The sequence below is a fragment of the Urocitellus parryii genome, chromosome 6 (assembly GCF_045843805.1).
Source record: "Urocitellus parryii isolate mUroPar1 chromosome 6, mUroPar1.hap1, whole genome shotgun sequence".
Classification (NCBI taxonomy): domain Eukaryota; kingdom Metazoa; phylum Chordata; class Mammalia; order Rodentia; family Sciuridae; genus Urocitellus; species Urocitellus parryii.
In genome coordinates this window covers 88,385,945-88,406,699 of record NC_135536.1, presented here as the reverse complement: position 1 = coordinate 88,406,699, position 20,755 = coordinate 88,385,945, and the positions used below count along the sequence as shown (strand labels likewise).

The 20,755-nt window shown below is 41.4% G+C and overlaps 1 protein-coding gene across 1 annotated transcript in view; it reads left to right on the top strand.

Annotated features, from left to right (window-relative positions):
- Ino80 (INO80 complex ATPase subunit) overlaps positions 1-15,325 on the top strand; it is a 136,094-nt gene extending 120,769 nt beyond the window's left edge. The window contains exons 30-36 of the mRNA XM_077799815.1: positions 5,045-5,203; positions 5,772-5,874; positions 6,828-6,916; positions 8,468-8,623; positions 8,947-9,109; positions 10,145-10,360; positions 13,741-15,325. Of these exons, the coding sequence (XP_077655941.1) occupies positions 5,045-5,203; positions 5,772-5,874; positions 6,828-6,916; positions 8,468-8,623; positions 8,947-9,109; positions 10,145-10,360; positions 13,741-13,958 (1,104 nt within the window). The 3' untranslated portion in view covers positions 13,959-15,325. The remainder of the gene's footprint in view (positions 1-5,044; positions 5,204-5,771; positions 5,875-6,827; positions 6,917-8,467; positions 8,624-8,946; positions 9,110-10,144; positions 10,361-13,740) is intronic.
- The last annotated feature ends 5,430 nt before the right edge of the window (positions 15,326-20,755 follow it).

The following is a 20,755-nucleotide window of genomic DNA, read 5'->3' as shown; positions in this document are numbered from 1 at the left end:
TCTCTGTCCTACTATGGTACAGTGTCTCCATCATTCCCCCAGTTCACATGGGTGATCCAGCATTCATTGGTTGTCAGATTAGATAAACATCTGTTTTGGTTTTTCATTCTTTGTTTATGTGTATGTGTTGAGGGTTGGTGCTGGGATTGAACACTTGTCTCATTCTCTTATTCTTGTGTGTGTGTGTGTGTGTGTGTGTGTGTGTGTGTGTGTGTGTGTACACTTAATGGGACTTGAAACCAAGGACACTTTACCACTGATCTACATTCCCAGGCATTTTATTTTTATTTGTTTTTTGTTTATTTAATTTTGAGACAGACTAAGTTTCCTAGGAGCTTTGCTAAATTACTAAGGCTGGCCTCTAACTTGTGATCCTCCTACCTCAGCCTCCCAAGTTGCTGGCATTCTAACCATGCACCATTGTGCCTGACCTTATTCTTATGTTAACCTGTTTATGAACTTTTACATAGTTTATTATTCTTTTTCCCCTTTGTATTTTTTCTTTTTTTTTTCTTTCATTCCCTTCTTTTCTTTCTGTACTAGAGATCAAACCTAGAAGCACTCTATCTCTGAACCCACAGTCCCATCTCTTTTGAGATAAGAGTGTTGCTGAGTTTCCCAGGCTGGCCTCAAACTTCCTGCCTTATCCTTCTAAGTAGCTGGGATTACTGGTGTGTGCAACCACACCTGGCTTTCCCTGTTTATTTTTCAAAAAATCCCTGTTTTTAATTCCTTTTTTTTCCCCCTAATCCCTCATTTCTTTTAATCCATTTAAAGGATATATAGCCACTAAATTCGGGGTTTTTTTCAAGGCTAAATTGTTAATTTATCTTTTTGGCTTTAATCTTCTTATTGTTTGTAATCCCAAAAGAACCCAAGTTAAATCAAGGATTTGGTTGCCATTGAAATTTATAGGGGAAAATTGTAAGTATTAAGTAAGATGATTCATGATATAAGCCTCTTCATTTTGAATGTATATGGAACCATTCCCCAGGCTTGGACATCTCAAGGTACAATCTTTGAGTATGATGTCAGCCCTCAATTGCTATATGTGTATCATTTTATTTTTATTTTTTCATTAGAGCATTTTAGTTTTACATAATAGTTGGGTTTATCCCGACAAACTCATACATGCATGGAATTCCATTTCAATTTATGATTCCTCCTCCTTTTCTCTGCACCTTTTCTCTCAGATCTCATTCCTCTCTCCCATTCTCCTTTGTGTACTTCATTCGATTTCCTTTCACTTGTCTATTTACTTTTGTTTGATAGGTTCTTTCTACCTATGCATAAAGGTGAAGTTTCCTGTAGTATATTTATATATACACATAACATGGTTGTATTTAAGAATTCATTTTGCATTGCCTCTCCTTACCCTGTATGTATCATTTTAGGTATATTGGTTTCTAGAGTTTTGTATGTCTTATTTGAAACTCCAAAATATGTCTTATGGTAATATGGTAATGCTGTGACAAGCATTGTATATTTGCAAATCAGGTTTGTGGACACTGCATTAATAATAATAAGCTTTTATAATACCTTTTTTTTTTTAAACTGAATTGCCAAGGCTGGGCTTGAATTTATAATCCTCTTGCCTCAGCCTCCCCCGAGTTACTGGAATTACAGGGTGTGCACCACCTCACCTGGCTTACAATGATGTGTGTGTGTTTTGATAGATGGACAGAATGCATTTATTTGTTTATTATGTGGAACTAAGGATCAAACCCAGTGCCTCACACATACTAGACAGGTGCTCTGCCACTGAGCTACAGCCCCAGCCCCTATAGTGACTTTTTCTTTGAGAGTTTGTAGTTTTCTCCCCAAGGATTATAAACTATGCTAAAAAATGAAGGATAATGCCACACAAAAGCCAGACCAAGAGGACACCATAAGAAAGAGCAAGAGCCAGATATGGTGGTACACAGCTAATAATCCCAGCAATTTTTTAAGACCAACTATGTCTTAAAAAAATAAGAAAGGGGGCTGGGCTCAGCAGTAGAGTGCTCACCTAGCTCATGCAAGACCCTGGGTTCAATCCCCAGCACCACCTAAAAATAAAATAAAGATATTATATCCACCTACAACTAAAAAATAAATATTTAAAAAAATAAGAAAGGGCTGGGATTGTAGCTCAGTAGCAAAGGGTACCTGGGTTTAGTCCCCAGTACCCCCCCATACACACACACAAAAAAAATTTTTTTAATAATTGAACATCCGTGGAAGATAGTAATTAAGTGGGAACTTATACCAAGGTGGTAAGCAACATGAAGTACAGTGCTAGTGTTGAAGGCGACTGTTTGGTCAAACCCCAGCTCAGCCACTTGCTGTTGTCTCAGTCCAGTATCTCTTCCTTTTTAGTAAGATGGAGGCTATTCACAGGATTGTTGCAAGAATTCAGATAGATATGTATATACCCTAGCGTCATACTCAGTAAAAAGAAAGAGCTCTTATTCTCTCTCATGCTGTCCTCTTGGTCTGGCTTTTTTGTGGCATTATCCTTCATTTTTTAGCATAGTTTAGAATCCTTGGGGAGAAAACTGTAAAATCCCAGACAAAGAAAAAGTCACTGTAAGAGCTGGGGCTGGAGCTCAGTGGTGGAGCGCTTGCCTAGTATGTGTGAGGCACTAGGTTCTATCCTTAGCACCACACAATAAATTCAGCTCAGCAGAATTTAGCCTTTATTATTTCTAATAGATATTTAGAGGAATTAGGAATAGGAAAAAGAGACATCATTATTATAGGTGACAGAAGTTAAGGAGGCCTTCTTAGAAATGTTAAAGCTAGAACTATAAAGATAAAAGGACCAATAAAGAGAAGTAGAGGGAGCCAGGCACGGTGGCACACACATGTTATCCCAGTGGCTCAGTAAGCTGAGTCAGGAGGATCATGAGTTCAAAAGCCAGCCTCAGCAACCTAGCAAGGCCTTAAACAATTTAGTAAGATCCTGTCTCTAAATAAAATATTAAAAGAGCTGGGGATGTGGCTCAGTGGTTAAGCACCCCTCATTTAATCCTTGGTACCAAAACAAACAAAAAAAATCATGAGGGGAATTTTATTCCTGCCAGACTCCTAAATCGTACAGAGCTTAGAGTGCAATTGGGAAGGCAGAATTGCCAGTAGATCATTTTGTCCCTATGTAAAACACCACAGAGAAAGCCAAGGAGGAAGCAATGATGAAAGCTGAAGAGGAGATGCTTAAGAGGAGTGTTTGGAAAAAATCCCAGGATCGGGATCACACACACACACACACACACACCTGCCAAAAAAAAAAAAAGTAAAGGGATTCTAGGTTAGAGACACAACTTGGGCAAAAGGAGGGGCAAACAAATACAAATAAGGAACTCATCTAATTAAAGGGAAGAGACATATTGTATTGGGGAAAAATATACAAACAGGATACAAAGTTAATTCAGTATCAGGGCTCAGTTTGAATTTGGTTTTTTACCACTTAACTGATAGAAGGAGTCATCTATAGTGGAACCCACAGTAGACCGAAGTAGACAGAAAATGAGATCTAGGAAGCCCATTGATAGAACAGAGCACTATCCAGAAGAAGGCAGTGAGGGCCCAGTTCAGGATGGTGACAGTATGATTGTAGAAAGCACAACTTCATTTCTGAAGAAGCACTGGCTAGATTTGGTGACAAATGAGATGATGAGGACATTTTGAACTGGGGATTCTTTTAGAATGTCCACATGTGGGATGGTAGTAGACTCAATAGCTAAAGACTAGCAGTCTAGATTTTAGAATCACTTAGTGTTATGTTTTGTTATTTGCTTATTTGTTTTTCAACAAACTAAAAATAGCTTCCGGGGATTCCTTTAAACACTCTATTCTATCCTTGAACTTAATGTAACAGGAAATGATCTTATGATGAGAACCCAAGAATGCACTGAAAGCCATGCCTGTCCCTTTCCAAGGTAGCCCCAGTGCTTAAGAGAAAGCAGAAGGCTTTCTCATCTCCCATACCAAGCCCATCACTTACTTAGCCTGTGCAGTCTTTAAACTCTCTAATTTCTCTGCACTGCAGTCTCCTCATCTGTAAAATGGAGGTTCGTTTTTGGGGGGGTTTGTTTTTTATGAGAGTGTGTGCTTGGGATTGAACCCAGGTCCTTGTGCTTGCTTAGTATGGGCTCTAGCACTGAGCCACAACCCCAGCCCTAAAATAGAGGTTTTAATAGTACCCAAGGTATGGAGATTGCGAGGTGATTTAATACACTTGAAAAATTGCTGCGTTTAGGATCAGTAAGTACTAAATGTTAACATAAATGTTAATTAACAGTGTTATATTAGCTACTGCTATAATTGAGTGTGTGTGCGCGTGCGCACATTTGTTTTTATATTTTTGTTTTTTTGTCAGTACTTGAAATTAAACCCAAGGCCTCACGGCATGCTAGGCAAGTGCTCTGCCAGTAACTACTATCCCTTTTTTTCCTTTCCTTCCCTTTTTTTTTTTTTTTTTAAAGAAAGTGTCTTGATTCCTTTTCTAGGCTGACCTTACACTCCTGGGCTCAAGCAATGCTTCTACCTCAGCTTCTTAAGTGCTGAGCCTATAGGGGTACCACAACACTTGGCTTGGTTTTTCTGTTTTGTTTTCAGTACTGGGATTGAATCCAGGGTGCTCTGCCACTAAGCTACATCCCCAGCCCACTGCCTTTTTATTTAATCCTGTTTTGTTTTATTTTATTTTAAAGATAGGGTCTTACTAAGTTACCTAGGCTGGCTTTGAACCTGCTATCCTCCTGCCTCAGTCTTCTGAGTCACTGGGATTACAGGCATGCACCACCATGCCCAGCTTATTCTATTCCTTCTTTTGAAATGAAAACTGTGCAAAGGCCAGGAGCATGTCTCTTGCCCAGAGCAAATGAAGGAATGGCTTGGTTTTCTGAGACAATATGTCTTTTCATTCTAGTATAGAAAGAAGCTTGACCCTGCTGATGCTAATCCATTACAAACAATATGAGTGACTGGGTTGCCCCCAGAGTTTCTGGTCCTGCCTTGAGAATGCTTTAGTCTTTGCTATATTCTCATCTTGCCTGTGTAGGTAATATTCTATGACAGTGACTGGAACCCCACTGTAGACCAGCAGGCCATGGATAGGGCCCACCGCTTGGGGCAGACAAAGCAGGTTACAGTATATCGGCTCATCTGTAAAGGCACAATTGAGGAACGCATTCTGCAGAGAGCCAAAGAGAAGAGTGAGGTAAGCACAAGGGAAAAGGATGGTTGTCCTGGTGGAGAGAATACAAAGTCAGCAACACTGACTGGATTAAGACTGTTTGAGACTGTTGCCTTTCATTGGATATGAAGAAACAAATTTCTTCAAAATCAGAACTTGTACAGTAGCAGTCTCAGCTGCTGCTCATGTGCATACTGACACTAATAAGGACCTTCATGACTAACACCCTGTCACCTTCAGAAGAAGGAATGACATTTTTGAGCTTGCTTCCTGGCATTCTAACTTAGCTACCTCTGACTTGCATTCCAAATCTGCTAGTTTCCAAGGGAATAATTTGTTTTGTGTTTTCATCCTGATTCAGTATTATTAGGTTTTCTACTTTCGAATTAATAGTCCCAAGCAAAGAAATTTTTATTGTTCTTTCTATTGGGCAAATAATCTGGAGGAGCAAACAAGGAGGTGAACGAGAAAGAAATGGGGAAACCAGAGCCCTCATCTGAGGAGCAGGTTGAGAAAGACATTTATTTCTTTCTCGATATTTGCTGTTTAGTAATGGATTCCTGGAGGTGATGTTTTGATTTGCTTTATGTAGATTCAGCGGATGGTGATTTCAGGTGGGAACTTCAAACCAGATACCTTGAAACCGAAAGAGGTGGTTAGTCTTCTTCTAGATGATGAAGAGTTGGAGAAGAAACGTACGTACTCTAACCACTTTGTGCCCTCTCCTCTCCGGTCCCACACATCTGAAAATGAGAGGAGCACTTGCATGTATTCCAGGGCTAGACAAAACCAGAGGCCATATTGGGGAGGAATATTTTTATATTAATACTTCTTATTAATTTCCAAACACAGATGTTTGTGAAATAAAGGGCAAAATTTGTATATACTTTAAAAGCAAATATACTTAAAATATACTTTTAGCTTGCACAAGGAAGGCTGTGCCCAACTCCTCAGCAATAATGAATTTACTCTTCTGCCCAGAAAATGTTTTTATAGGGAAGGAAGAAGCACACTGCTATAATCATTCAAATTTCTCTCCCCTGTGTTTCTAGCTTTTGAGAACATTGGGTTTTAGGTTTATCCTGTGAGTTTCTTAGGGCTTTCATAGGACCCCATTAGAAAATAAGCTCACATTTGGCAGCACCTTCTAAAAACCTTTTGTTGATCTGTGTAATGCAGATATTTAAATACTAAGGAGAATGGGAGTGAGGACACAGACAAGGAAAGTTTTATAATACTTGTGGTACATTCAAGCGTGGTGGCACATGCCTATAATTTCAGCAACTCAGGTGGCTGAGGCAGGAGATCGCAAGTTCAAGTCAGCAACTTAACATGACCCTGTCTCAAAATAAAAATGAAAAGGGAGGGTCAGGGGAATGTAGCTCACTGGTAGAGTCCCCTAGGTTCAATCCCAGTACTGAAAAAAATAATAAGTGTAATAATGGTTTGAACCCAAAATCTGTTGAGATTCACAAATTCTTCAGTTAGAAAACTACCAGTTATCTGCCTTAAATAGATTAAAGTCATATTTTGGAACATAAGTATCAGACGGGGCGTCCTTAATTTTCAGAGAATGAGGATTATGATTTTCACAGTTACTTTATCTGGTGTTTTGTTTGTTTTGGTTTGATTTGGTTTCTCTTGATAGTAAGACTGCGGCAGGAAGAAAAACGGCAGCAGGAGGAAACCAACCGAGTGAAGGAACGCAAGCGCAAGCGGGAAAAGTATGCAGAGAAGGTATCTCCACCCTGGGGTATTGGTAGGGGCCAGGCAGGTTGTCCTCTTGGTCATTGGTTGGTATCCAGCTCTAGCTGTGATTTATACCAGTTCCATGATATTTGATCAAGAGAAACAGCATTGGTAGGTAGGGCTGTACTCAATCTCAAAGACCCACTTTGTTGATGGCCACAGTTTGATTATAGAAACTACTTTTCACTGCTAAATGTGGGTGAAATTGATGTTACACACATATATTATTAGATTTCATAGGATTTTAAGAAAGGGCCTTGTGTCTCTTTAGCCATAAAGCTTTGATGGTTAGCAACTTAGGATCCTGTCTATATTACATTATCATCTTCCTGTAGATGTGCTAGCTTTCCTGTTACAGAATTCATGTCCTTGATTGGACCTACTCTAGGCCAAACTCTTTTTAGCCTAAAGGATGCCCCTGGTACTCACTTCATTTACAAAACAGAAAAATCCTGAGAATGAAGAATCCAGATCTGTATAAGACTGAGCTGCCATCTCTATTTATTTCCTCAAGCTCTTTTATCTCTCTACCCTCAAATATCTAACCCATTATTTACCACTATTTAAAATACAAATGGCTTTAATATCCAGGAAACAATGTCATGAATTAACAGTTTACATCAGGTCATCCCTGCTCAAAGTGTAGAACAGACGATGCCCACTGAAAATATAAACTTCACAGAGACATCATATATTAACCCTTCAACAGATGTAAATACAAACACAGTGGTGCAGTGGATTGGTGAGATTCTCAGATGTATCCAAACACATTCTATGATTCCAGATCCCTAATCTGTGACAGAGCCCTGCTCATCTTGATCCTGAACTGCCTAATATTGCTTAGTCACTCAAGAGCTTACATGAAATTGAGGAGATAATGATAAAAGCGAACCCAAAAATAAAGTTTTAAAACATATATAGGAGCTATAACTCCGTGGTAGAGTTCATGTTTAGCATATGTGAGACCATGCATTCAGTTGTCAGTACCAGAAAAAAACTCTGTGTGTGTGTGTCTGTGTAAAACCCTGTTCTTCCCTTTTGTGAGAGTGCATTCATTCTATAATTGCTGCTGCTTAGATATATCAGAGGCATCCTTTGCCCACTTATTGGTTCAGGGTAGTTGGCCTACCTTTAAACTGTTTTGGGGAGGGGGGTGGGGGGTTGTTTCTCATTGGTAGAATACATACTTTGTATGTGTGAGGCTCTAGATTCAATCCCCAGAGCCTAAAAAAACAGCCCTGTATTTCAGGACTAAAATACACATAAGCTTTTAAAGTATCCCTTTTCTCCTTCCTTAAGAGTTTTTAATTCCCTAAAAATATAGTAATAGAAGAGCCTGGGTATAGTTGGTTAGCAAAGCCTTTGCCTCACATGTGCAAGGCCCTGGACTTGATCACCAGTGCTTCAAAAAAAGAAAAAAAATGACAATTTTATGAAAAATAAATAGAGGTTTGGTCATAATTTTCTTCCCTAATCCCACTTCTCTCTTGGGGTATATCTTTATGGTTTTTCCATATAGCCTAATCTTTGTGTTTTCAGAAGAAAAAAGAAGATGAGTTGGATGGGAAAAGGAGAAAAGAGGGTGTGAACCTGGTGATCCCGTTTGTTCCTTCGGCTGATAACTCTAACCTCTCTGCTGACGGGGACGACTCCTTCATTAGTGTGGATTCAGCTATGCCCAGCCCTTTCAGTGAGGTGAGGCTCCTTGATGCCTTCATCACAGCAGTGGAACTGCATCCTGACCTTGTACCAGGGACACACTGCTGGGCATCCTTTGCTTCTGGAGTCTTCCTGCCTCACGGAAGGGGGTTGCACATGGGATTCATAAGGAGAAAAGCAAATGTGGACAGGCTGGCTACTCAGAAGCAAAGCAGGGGGATCTGAACCTCAACAGTGAACCTTTCCAGGCAGGAAAGAGAAATACGGGCAAGTCCTGTAAAGCGTGTTCTCGCTTGGGTGCCAGTGCTGTGGGCTGTGGGCACTAAGAGTAGTAGTGATCTCAACTCTTCTACTTCTAGATCTCCATCAGCAGTGAGCTGCACACAGGCTCCATTCCCCCTGATGAGAGCAGCAGTGACATGCTAGTCATTGTGGATGACCCAGCCTCCTCAGCCCCTCAGTCTCGAGCCACCAACTCTCCTGCTTCCATAACAGGTTCCTCTGTCTCAGACACCGTGAATGGTGAGTGTTGCTGGTGTCCCAGATGGTCAGAGCTGTTTCACTACCTCGCAGAAAGCATTAGTTTGGTAATGGGTGGAGGTCCTGATTCGTTGTACAAAAAGGGAATTTTCATTCTTTAAAGAAGAATAAAAAGGGGCTGGGGTTGTGGCTCAGTGGTAGAGCGTTTGCCTAGCATGTGTAAGGCACTGAGTTTGATTCTCAGCACTACATATATATAAATAAAGGTCCATCAATAACTAATATTTTTTTAAAAAGAAGAGTAAAAGGGAGCAAAAAGATTTTATGATCTTATTTTTTCAATAAGCTTATCAAGTGAACGGAGGAAAGAGGTTTAGCAAGGCTTGGTGGTGCAAACCTATAATTCTAGCAACTCGGGAGGCAGAATCGTAAATTAGCAAGTTAGTGACACCTTATCTCAAGAATGAAAAAAAGACCAGGCACAAGTGCCCCTGAGTTCAATTCCCAGGACCAAAAAAAGAATGAAAAAAGGACCCTGTGTTTAATTAGAAGGAAGGAAGTAGGGAGGGAGGGAGAAAGGAGAGAAGGTTTAGAGAAAGCAAAGTAAGAACTTCATAAAGATTTGAAATTTATTTTCTAGTCATTTCCATCTTTTGTAGTTCACTTATTTTTGCTACTTTTTAGTCAAAGTTAGCTTGTCTGGGCATTTCTTGCTTGTCATGTGGGGCCCACTATTGCTGGTTTGTTTTTTTTTTTTTAAGAGAACTCTAAATCTAAAACCTAAAAGTAGCGCTCAAGGGCTGGGGATATAGCTCATGGTAGAGTACTTGCCTAGCATGTGTAAGGCTCTGGGTTTGATCCCAGCACCATCAAAACCAAAAAGGAAAGAAAAGAAAGCAAGGCTTGAGTTAAAACTTGGTGGTAGAGGGCTTGCCCACCTGGGCAACATACCAAGACCCGTTTCACAATGAAAAAGAAGAAAAACACCCTGAGAACAAGCTTTCTGTTGGGGGAGAATCATGTTAACATTTTAATGATGTTCATTTTGTCCCCCTTCTTCGCTATTTGTTCCCACAGGAATTTCCATTCAGGAAATGCCAGCTGCAGGTCGTGGTCACTCAGCTCGAAGCCGAGGCCGCCCCAAAGGTTCAGGAAGCACAGCCAAAGGAGCAGGGAAAGGCCGAAGCCGGAAGTCCACAGCAGGCAGTGCCGCTGCAATGGCAGGAGCCAAAGCAGGAGCTGCAGCAGCCTCTGCAGCTGCCTATGCTGCATACGGGTACAATGTGTCTAAAGGTGCGGAAGTCAGGGGTGGCTACAGACTGTCAAGAGGCAGTCTGGAAGTCTGTTTTTTGTTGTTGTTGTTGTTCAAATTAGTTACACATGACAGTAGAATGCATTTTGTCAGATCATATATAAATGGAATATAACTTCTCATTCTTCTGATTGTATATGATATAGAATTACACCAGTCGTATAATCATATATCCACATAGGATAATAATGTTCTATTCATTCTACTATCCTTCCTATACCTATACCCACTCCCTCCTTTCACTTCTTTCTGCCTAATCCAAAGTAACTATTCTTCCCAAACCCCCTCCCCCATTATTGTGAATTAGCATCAGCATATCAGAGAAAGCATTTAGTCTTTGGTTTTGGGGGATTGGCGTATTCCACTTAGCATGATATTCTCTAGTTCCATCCATTTACCAGCAAAATGTCAAAATTCCATTCTTTAAGGCTGAGTAACATTCCATTGTATAAATACACTACATTTTCTTTATCCATTCATCTATTGAAGGGCACTTAGGTTGGTTCCATAGTTCAGCTATTATGAATTGAGTTGCTATAAACATTGATGTGGCCGTGTCACTGCAGTATGCTAATTTTAAGTCCTTTGCGTATAAACCAAGGAGTGGAATAACTGAGTCAAATGGTAGTTCCATTTCAAGTTTTCTGAGGAATCTCTATAGTGCTTTCCATAGTAGTTGCACCAATTTGCACTCCCACCAACAGTGTATGAGTATACCTTTTTCCCCACATCCTTACCAGCATCTGTTGTTGCTTGTATTCTTGATGACTGCCATTCTGATTGGAATGAGATGAAATCTCAGTGTAGTTTTGATTTGCATTTCTCTAATTGCTAGAGATGTTGAACATTTTTTCATATATATGTTGATGATTATATTTCTTCTGTGAAGTGCCTGTTCAATTCTTTAGCCCATTTATTGATTGGGTTTTTTTAGTGTTAAGTTTTTTGAGTTCTTTATATATCTGGAAGTCTATAATTGAGAGTACTACCAGGGAGAAATGTGGCATGCCTCCAGACCAGAAGCTTCCTTCCCAGAGCACAGACTCAGATTCCGCTTCTTTGCATTGAGCAGTCTTGACTCTTACCTTGCCTTTCTTATTTGATACAGTGCCACCTTTGAATTAGAAATAGCTGTGAAAAGAGAGCTGAGTTATGAACTATACTGCTTTAAACATCCACAAGCTTTCCTGCTTGAGAGTTTTTGTTTTTTTTTTTTTTTAATTCCTAGATATTTTTCCCCCTAATGCCCACATTTTTAATATTCAGGCTAACAAAAGTTAATAACATTCATCCAGCAATGTGATCTATCACCTTAGGTATTAAGCACATATTATGTGCATAAGAATATAAAATGTGAGCCTTGCTCTTGAGTGTAATAGAAGTGAGAAGGGGAGTATGTTTAATAGCAATAGAAGGCAATATACAGATAAATGAAAAAAAAAGAGAAGGCTTATTTGTGGTTGTAGATCAGGATGGGAGAAACCATGAAGCTGCTGATAAGGATTCTAGACTGTAATTCAAAGAGGAGATGGATAAGGAAAGATTTGGACACACAAAAAAGAATTGGCAAGAACCAACGTGCTTTGGGAGTCACCAAGCTGGTCAGTTGGACCAAAGAGGACCAGAGAAAGTCAAGGTTGGAAAGATATAGCAAGTTCTGATGGGCAAGAGCTTAGCAGATATATGTAAGCAGCTACAGACAGTTTGTGAAGAGAAATGGCTGTTGTGACTGAGCCAAGAGGAATAATTGTTCTGTGGAATGCTAGACATCCAGATATGGTGAGAAAGGGAGAATTCATTCATAGAACTCTGTTCCCATTTAAAACACTAGGTTAGCATTAGCTCATAGAATTATTGTAGCAAATAAAGTCATTCTTGGATAGAAAGTGTTTGGCCAGTAGTAAATGTTCTAAATATTAGTTTAACCTCCCTACTGCAGAAATCTCAGTTTTCATTTATTAATTCATTCAGAAAATATGATGTACAATAGTCTGGCCTGATGTTTCTTTGCCAACTCATCACATCCTTGGAAAACAACAGGCATTCCAATAGTGAAGGCTGCCATGACAGCGTCTCATCCATGGATAGGACAGAGCATGCTGCTCATCAGGTTTTCTTTTGGAAACCTGAACTAAAGGAAGGATGCAGAAGGCAGAGGGATAGTATAGCACAAGATAAATCAAGAATACTAGCTAGACATAATGGTACATACCTGTAATTCCAGCTACTCAAGAAGCAGAAGTAGAAGGATTACAAGTTCAAGGCCAGTCTGGGCAACTTAGCAAAACCGTGACTCAAAATGAAATTTTAAAAAGGGTTGGAGATGTAGCTCAGTGGTAGAGCATTTGCTTAGTATGTGTGAGGCCCTGAGCTCAATCCCCACTACTAAGTTGGGGGGGGGGGATGATACAGTGCTTGTTAACTGGGGATGGAAAGCAAGGGGAGGAACTAGTTAGAAGTTACCTGCAGTTCCCCTGTGGATGAATTTGTCTGTCCACCAAGCACTTAGAATTCGTTTTTAGAAAAGTAAAATGGTACATAAGAAACATTGAAGAATCTTTGTATCAGATGAAAGTTGATTTAGCCCAGGCAGCAAGCCATCAGCAAAAATGAGGGATTTCACCTGGGTTCTTGAAGTGGCAAGTCTTGGAGAGTAGGAGTGGTCATAGCCAATGTCAGGAAAATGGACACACAAGATAAGAGAGTGGACAGGCTTATGCCCTCAGGCCAAACTTATGGAGAGTAGAGAAAGAATATGTATGAAATCGAGAAGGAATCAGGTAATCTCAAGTGGTGTCAAAAGAGAAGACAGGACTGAGTATGGTGATGCAATCCCAATAATTTGGAAGGCTGAAGCAAGAAGATTGCAAGTTCGAAGCTAGCTTCAGCAACTTAACAAGGCTCTAGGTAACATAGGGAGACCCTGTCTCAAAAAATTTTAAAGGGACTGGGGCTGGGGATGTGGTTTAGTGGTTAAGCACTCCTGGTTCAATCCTTAGGTCTCCCCCCACCAAAAAAAAAGAAAAGAGAGAGAAGGTAGAAAAATGCATTAGCGCTTAGTAAGTTATAATTCTTACTCATCCTGCAGCCCTGGCATCCCCAATACTATGTGTTCTCTGTCCAGAGTCCCAAGAGGGCATTTTACTCTCAGTAAGATAATGTAGTGAGTGTCATTTTCTTTTCAAAACTAATCCCTCTTACTGAAAAGATAGTTGACAGGAAGAGCAAGCAAAAATGTCAGGAATAGGGTGGCAGGGAAGGATTCCCCACCCCTGTCCTCCAGCCCAGATTCTGGTAACCAACATCACAGGTTCACACTTAACTGGTGCTTACAAATCATTCTCTTTCTCCATCCCCACAGGAATCTCTGCCAGCAGTCCTCTGCAGACATCCCTTGTCAGGCCTGCTGGTCTTGCTGACTTTGGACCTTCAAGCGCCTCTTCTCCCTTGAGTTCCCCTTTGAGCAAAGGAAATAATGTTCCTGGGACTCCCAAGAGCCTCCACTTGACCAGCAGCCTAGCCTCAGACTCTGTGGTCCGGAAACAGGGCAAAGGCACCATCCCCTCTGGAGGACGGTAACCATCTGGGCCCTCCAGCTTCCTTCAACCAAACCAGGGGCTAGAGTCCTGGCCTGCAGATGGACTTTGGATGGCTTGCCCAGTGCAGCATCTTACATCCCAAGTCAGAGGGTAGAGAGGACAAGTTGCAGCAAGGGAAAGACAGGTGGTTAGTGTGAGCACTTTCATCACCTATTTCCAAAGGAGTGTTCTGGGGTAGCCTATAGGAAGAGGGCCCAAGGACAGGGTCAGCCCCACAACATCCCCAATGAACTCTGTGGCCAAGTCTTAAACCTTTTACTGGGGAAGGGCCTGACATAGACACTCTTTAGATGCTCAGGCATGCTGTCTCCAGCCCCATTCCACCCTTCAGCTCTGACCATGTCCCTTACAAAGGCTCTGCAGGTGCTGTGAAGAGCCTTCCATGGTGGAGACTTCGTATAAGGTTGTGATTTCCTGGAGGACTAGGAAGGGATAAAATTGTGTACCTGGTGTCCACAATCTTTGGACAGCTCCTCAGGCCTACAAACTCTATTTGCCACTGTGTCATTGTTGAAGAGAGAGTAGTATGTGCCAGAGAATGTGGTGGCTTATAAGGATGACAAAAGGCCAAAGGAAGCAGACCCACAGGCAGTTGTTTTTTCCAGCATTTCCTCCCCTGTCCTGCATGGTTCACACCAGGGAACCTTCAGGTCCCACCAGCAACAGTAGCAGCGACTCCCACCCCAGGGACTCCCAGAAGCCAGTAAAGAGACCAGGAGCCACCTCAATCAGCAGGACATCCTCACTGCCCCTCTTACAGATGCCCCTGTGCCCATCCTGAATGCACAGTCTCCCCACCCTTGCCCTTCAGCCCCTGCTTGGCTGTATGCACTGTCTGTATTGCACTGAGAAAGGAAGGGGCAACAGGAATGAGGTAGAGAGGGTGGAGGAGGAGGAAAGCTCAGCACCAACCCTCCCATCCCCAACCCAACCAGCCTGAGCTTGCTGGCCTCCAAGAGAGGCAAGGGGGTGGTATCTGACGGAAGGGGTTCCCGCTTGCCCACCACCTGAAGTCCCTGGTAGAGCAGGTGCTTCCAGTTGGGCCAGCCTCTAATTTGCACACCTGAAAATCGCGGAATTGAGTTTAGATAGATTGATTTTTTTAAACTTTTTTTTTTTTTTTTTTTTTTTGGAGTAGGGGTTCTAGGGGAATCATTTAATTTAAATCATTAAGATTCCCCTGACCAAACCCAGACTCCTGTGTACAGATGCTATTTAGAGGGAATCAGAAAAATGCCAAGCCTTTTTTCTCTTTGAATGTGCTGTCTATTTTTATAACTGAACTTGTACATATGTATAAAGAGAGACACTTCTTCCTTTTACTAACTGGATTAAAAAAATCTTAAATAAAATGGAGTGAGATAATTTTATGTAAATCAGGGTGTCTGTGGTCTTTTTAGCTGCTGCTTTGGGGGACAAACTAAGGCCCTTGTGGGATGTGGCAGAATAAAGAGAAGGTGGAGCCCTATTGTCTTTCTGTGATCAGAGGACAGGGTTAATGGAACAAGGAGTGCACTGTGGGTGTTTCCTCAGTAGCAGTCTTTATTGGACTTAGGATTTTGCCTCCAGCCATCAGAAAGAAATCTTGACCAAGTCCCTGGCATGTAGCAGCCAAGGGCCTGGGGATGTGGGACTCTTTGTGACTCTGGACCTAGGTATAGACAGCTTGGTCCATTACATAGTGATAATCTTACTACTGATAGTGTCTCCAAGTTAGCTTTACTTTCAAGAATTATGACGGAAAACAGTAAAATGTGTTCCTAGGAATTCGAGAGATATCCAGGCTATGAAAAACGTAGCTCAGGGGCTGGGGATGTGGCTCAAGCGGTAGCTCGCCTGGCACGCGTGCGGCCCCGGGTTCGATCCTCAGCACCACATACCAACAAACATGTTGTGTCCGCCGAGAACTAAAAAATAAATATTAAAAATTCTCTCTCTCTCTCTCCTCTCTCACTCTCTTTAAAAAAAAAAGAAAAGAAAAACGTAGCTCAGTGATCAGCTGAGAAAAGAGCAGTTGCTCCTAGCCTAGGCTGACATTCAGTGATTCTATGATTGAACTAAAACACTAATGTGTTTTTGCTTCACCTTTGAGTAGGGCTCATACTGTTCCCATGTTAGCTGGCTGTGTGTCCTCCCTAGCATTGGCTTACTCTGCATGCTTTAATCAGGGTGGGCAGTCTCCTGGACAGCTGCTGCTCACCTCCCAGTCACGAGGATCAGCCTTTCTTCATTATGTGGTTCTCAGGTAGCACTAGCAGATACTCCAGATCTTGTTTTTCTTGATGGTAAGCATACCCAAGGCTTTATACAGTACAAACCAGCATCAGTTTCCTAATTTACCATGCCTTGTGGCTATCACCACTGTGGCTGCTATGATCTAGAGAGTTAATAGAGCCCACTAGGATGGGTTCTCTCATTTTCATCTCAGCAAGGCCTCTGGTGTATTCCTACAAAAACCTTGCCAAGGTTAGCATCAGCACCTCCCTGGGGATCTGACAGCTCTTGAGGACCTAAAGCAGCTTCATGCATATGCGATTAAGCCATTCCTCTTCTGAAATGGATGTGAAGTTTTTATATTTTATTTTGTCTGCAGGTATGTTCACTCATAGTCTTGTGTCGGCAGACTTTTATAATACTTGTTCAACCACTTCAATCTAGTCACTGAAGACAGGTAATATGTTGTATTGAGGCAAACTTGCAGCCTTAATGTTCTCCTTACCTGTCCCTCCCTTACCTGAGGATAGAGGAATGGGACTTTTTTTTTTTTTTTGTACCAGGGATTGAACCCAGGGGCACTTAAACACTAAGCCACATTCCCAGTCCCCACGCTTTAAAAAAAAAAAAAAAAAGTTGTTGATGGACCTTTATTATTATTTTTTTTTTATTATTTATATGCAGTGCTGAGAATCAAACCCAGTGCCTCACATATGCTAGGTAAGGGCTGTACCACTGAGCCACACCCCCAGCCCCCCAGCTATTTTTCTTTAATTTTTCAGTGAAATAAGCTTTATTACATCAAATAATAAATATATACAAAGATGCAAACAGTTTTAGTCATTTTCTTCCAGATGTTTTGATCAACTGACAGTAAACACACAACTGAAATCTATAAACAGTCTTAGTATAAAAATTTTCAAGGTTCTTGTTAGATTTCATAGGTTGCTCTTTCTTGTATGTTTGTAACTTGTACACTCTCAAAATTGACTTCAAAGCACTAAGAGTCATGCAAATCCTCAAGCAAAAAAGAAGTGCCAGGGAGCTGTGGCTCAGTGGTAGAGCGCTTGCCTAGCATGTGTGAGGCACTGGGTTTGATCCTCAGCACTGCATATAAACAAATGAATAAAATAAAGGTCCATCAATATCTTTTAAAAAAAGTGCTGGGGCTGGGGTTGTAGCTCAGTGGTAGAGCACGTGCCTCACACGGTGAGGCCCTGGGTTTATTCCTCAGCATCACATAAAAATAAAGATTATTGTGTCCATCTACAACAACAACAAAATATATATAGAGAGAGAAGAAGTGCCATTAAGCAGAATCTACTGTAAGGCACATGGGACCAGCTAAGTGAAGCAGGTGGTCAAGATGCATTAAAACAAAGTCCTTGGGATCAAATGAACTTATGAAATGAAACAAAGAACAATTCGGGTGACAAAGTATTCAAAACAATTAAAAGGAGACAATTATCTTGGAGCAATTATCTTGGAGCCGAACAACAATTTGCTGTAAAATAACACCCCAGCCCTTTTTTATATTTCATTTAGAGATGGTCTTGCTGGGTTACTGAGGCTGGCTTTGAACTCAAAATCCTCCTGCCTCAGTCTCCTGAGCCACCGGGATTACAGGTGTGAACCACCACGCCCAGCTCTGAATTTTTAAATAAAGGCTTCAAACTCATTAATAACTTGTTCATTTCCCCATCTGTCCACTTCCAGTATGTGTCAGTCTTCCACATAAGCAGCAGCTCAACTCTCAACAGAAATTTTTTTCTTTTTTTTTTTTTTTTTTTTTAAAGAGAGAGTGAGAGAGAGGGAGAGAGAGAGAGAGAATTTTTAATATTTATTTTTCAGTTCTCGGCGGACACAACATCTTTGTTGGTATGTGGTGCTGAGGATCGAACCCGGGTCGCACGCATACCAGGCGAGCGCGCTACCACTTGAGCCACATCCCCAGCCCCAGAAATTTTTTTCTTGAACACTGAAAAAATGCTAGGGAGAGCTCCAGCCTGGCTGAAAGAAGTACCCTCAGTAGAATCAGAAATCTAGTACTGGGTTTGGGATGTGACTCAGCAGTAGAGCACTCACCTCGCACGTGCGAGATCCTGGGTTCGGTCCTCAGCACCACATAAAAATAAATAAGTGAAATAAAAGTATTGTATCCAACTACAACTAAAAAATAAATTTAAAAAAAAAAATCTAGTACAACATAAAGGCCTGGGTTGGATCAGTGAACCAGTCCCTTTTGCCAGGGTCACCTTGCTATGTTAGCCTAGGTTAGTGTATCTTTTAAGATTGTGGTTCTGGCCTGGGGATGTGGCTCAAGTGGTAGTGCGCTCCCCTGGCATGCGTGCAGCCCAGGTTCGATCCTCAGCACCACATACAAACAAAGATGTTATGTCCACCGAAAACTAAAAATAAATAAATATTTTAAAAATTCTGTCTGGGCACAGTGGTTCATGCCTATAATCACAGTTGCTCTGGAGACTGAAGCAAAAGAGGATTACTTTTATTTATTTTGGGGGGGGTACTGGGAAATGATCGTAGGGGTCCTTAACCACTGAGCCACATCCCCAGCCCTTTTTTTTTAAAATATATTTTACTTTGAGACAGGGCTCACTAAGTTGCTTAGAGCCCCCGACAAGTTGTTGAGGCTGGCTTTAAACTTATGATCAGGGGCTGGGGATGTGGCTCAAGCGGTAGCACTCTCGCCTAGCATGCGTGCGGCCCGGGTTCGATCCTCGGCACCACATCAAACAAAGATGTTGTGTCCGCCAAATACTAAAAAATAAATATTAAAATTCTCTCTCTCCCACTCTCTCCCTCTCTCTCACTCTTTCTTTAAAAAAAAAAATAAAGTAAAATAAACTTATGATCCGGGGCTGGGGATGTGGCTCAAGCGGTAGTGCACTCGCTTGGCATGCGTGCGGCCCGGGTTCGATCCTCAGCACCACATACCAACAAAGATGTTGTGTCCGACGAGAACTAGAAAATAAATATTAAAAATTCTCTCTCTCCTCTCTCACTTTCTCTTTTTAAAAAAAAAATAATAAACTTATGATCCTCCTAAGCCACTGCACCCAGCAGAAGGATCACAAGTTCAAAGTCAGCCTCAACTGCGGGTGTGGGTGTAGCTCAATGGTTTAGCACTTGTCTAACATACACAAAGAAGCCCTGGGTTTAATCCCAAGTTCAAAAAAAATTACACAGTCACCCTTGGAAATCAAGGGTGTAAATTGGACTAACTATGGCCCAGTACCCCCCTCCCCCCAAAAAAATGATAATCCTTTTGCTTCAGTCTCCAGAGCAACTGTGATTATAGGTATGAACCACTGTGCCCGGCCAGACCCACTAACACCTTTGTGTAGGAGTTTATCTAAGCTTCCAGGACTCTGGGTACTGGCTCCTAAACTGACTTAGGCCTGAGAGGTTGGGCTGGGCTGCAGGTGGGCAGAACAAACTGAGCAATGGATTTAGTGTGTTCTGCACAGGCTTACCTTTGTGCCAGCAGGTATGTTCCATTCATAGTCTTGTTGGCTTTCAAGTGCAGTCCATATGCCCTCATCTCTGTGTCCCTCACAGTAGACCACCTGGCCCTTAGAAGCAGATCTTGGTTTCCTTAAATGCACAATCAGGAGCTCAGACTAGATTAGTAGGTTTTAGCTGTCTGGTGGATTTTAGAGAGTCTCACATGTGCTTCCAGGGCTGGTACAAACCCACTCCCTATCCCATTGGAACACAGCCGCTGTTTCTACATGCTGTAAAGCAAAATAAACTTGAAATATCACTTGTAAGGTGATATTTCTCAAACTTCATATGTATATGAATTACCTTGGGGTCTTCTTTAAATTGCAAGTTCCGCTTCTGTCTTCAGTGACACCTAAGACTGAATTTCTAACAAGATCCCAGATGATGACTGTTCTGCCAATCAGAATAAACTCTCATCATTGTTTGTCCAACCTTAGACAGGAGGCCCTTAGGTGCTGGGGATCAATCCCAGGGCCTTGTGTATGTTAGGTAAGCACTGTACTACTGAGCTACATCTCTAGTCCTTTTTTAAAATAAATCTATTACTCACTTATTTATTTAAATTACCCTGGCTGGCCTCAAATTTGTAATCCTCCCAAGTTGGGAGTCTAGGTGTGAACCACCATGCCCAGAGAAAGTGCAACTCTGCATTTTCTATTACTCAGTTGACCTGATGACCAAATAAATAAATAAATAAATAAAACCCTAGCATTTTTAGGAAAAAACAGTCCTGTATGCATTTTCTCAAGTTATTTTGTTTTGTTTTTATTTTAAAACTGTCAGTTCATTTACTTTCTCCACTGAGGTCCTCTTCTTGGATTTCACCTCCACTAGATATGCAAGAAGATTTCTAATTTACTGCTGCCACTCTCCTGTGTGCCCTTTACCAAGATGCAACCTGTCTCACTAGAGGGTCTATATTTCCTGGACTGTCTCCTATACAATGTGTCCTTTTATGGGGACTGCCAGACTTCTTCGGGGTCAGTCAACTTTCTCAGCTAATTCCTGAGCTCTTCTCAGGAACATGGAGAGATTTGA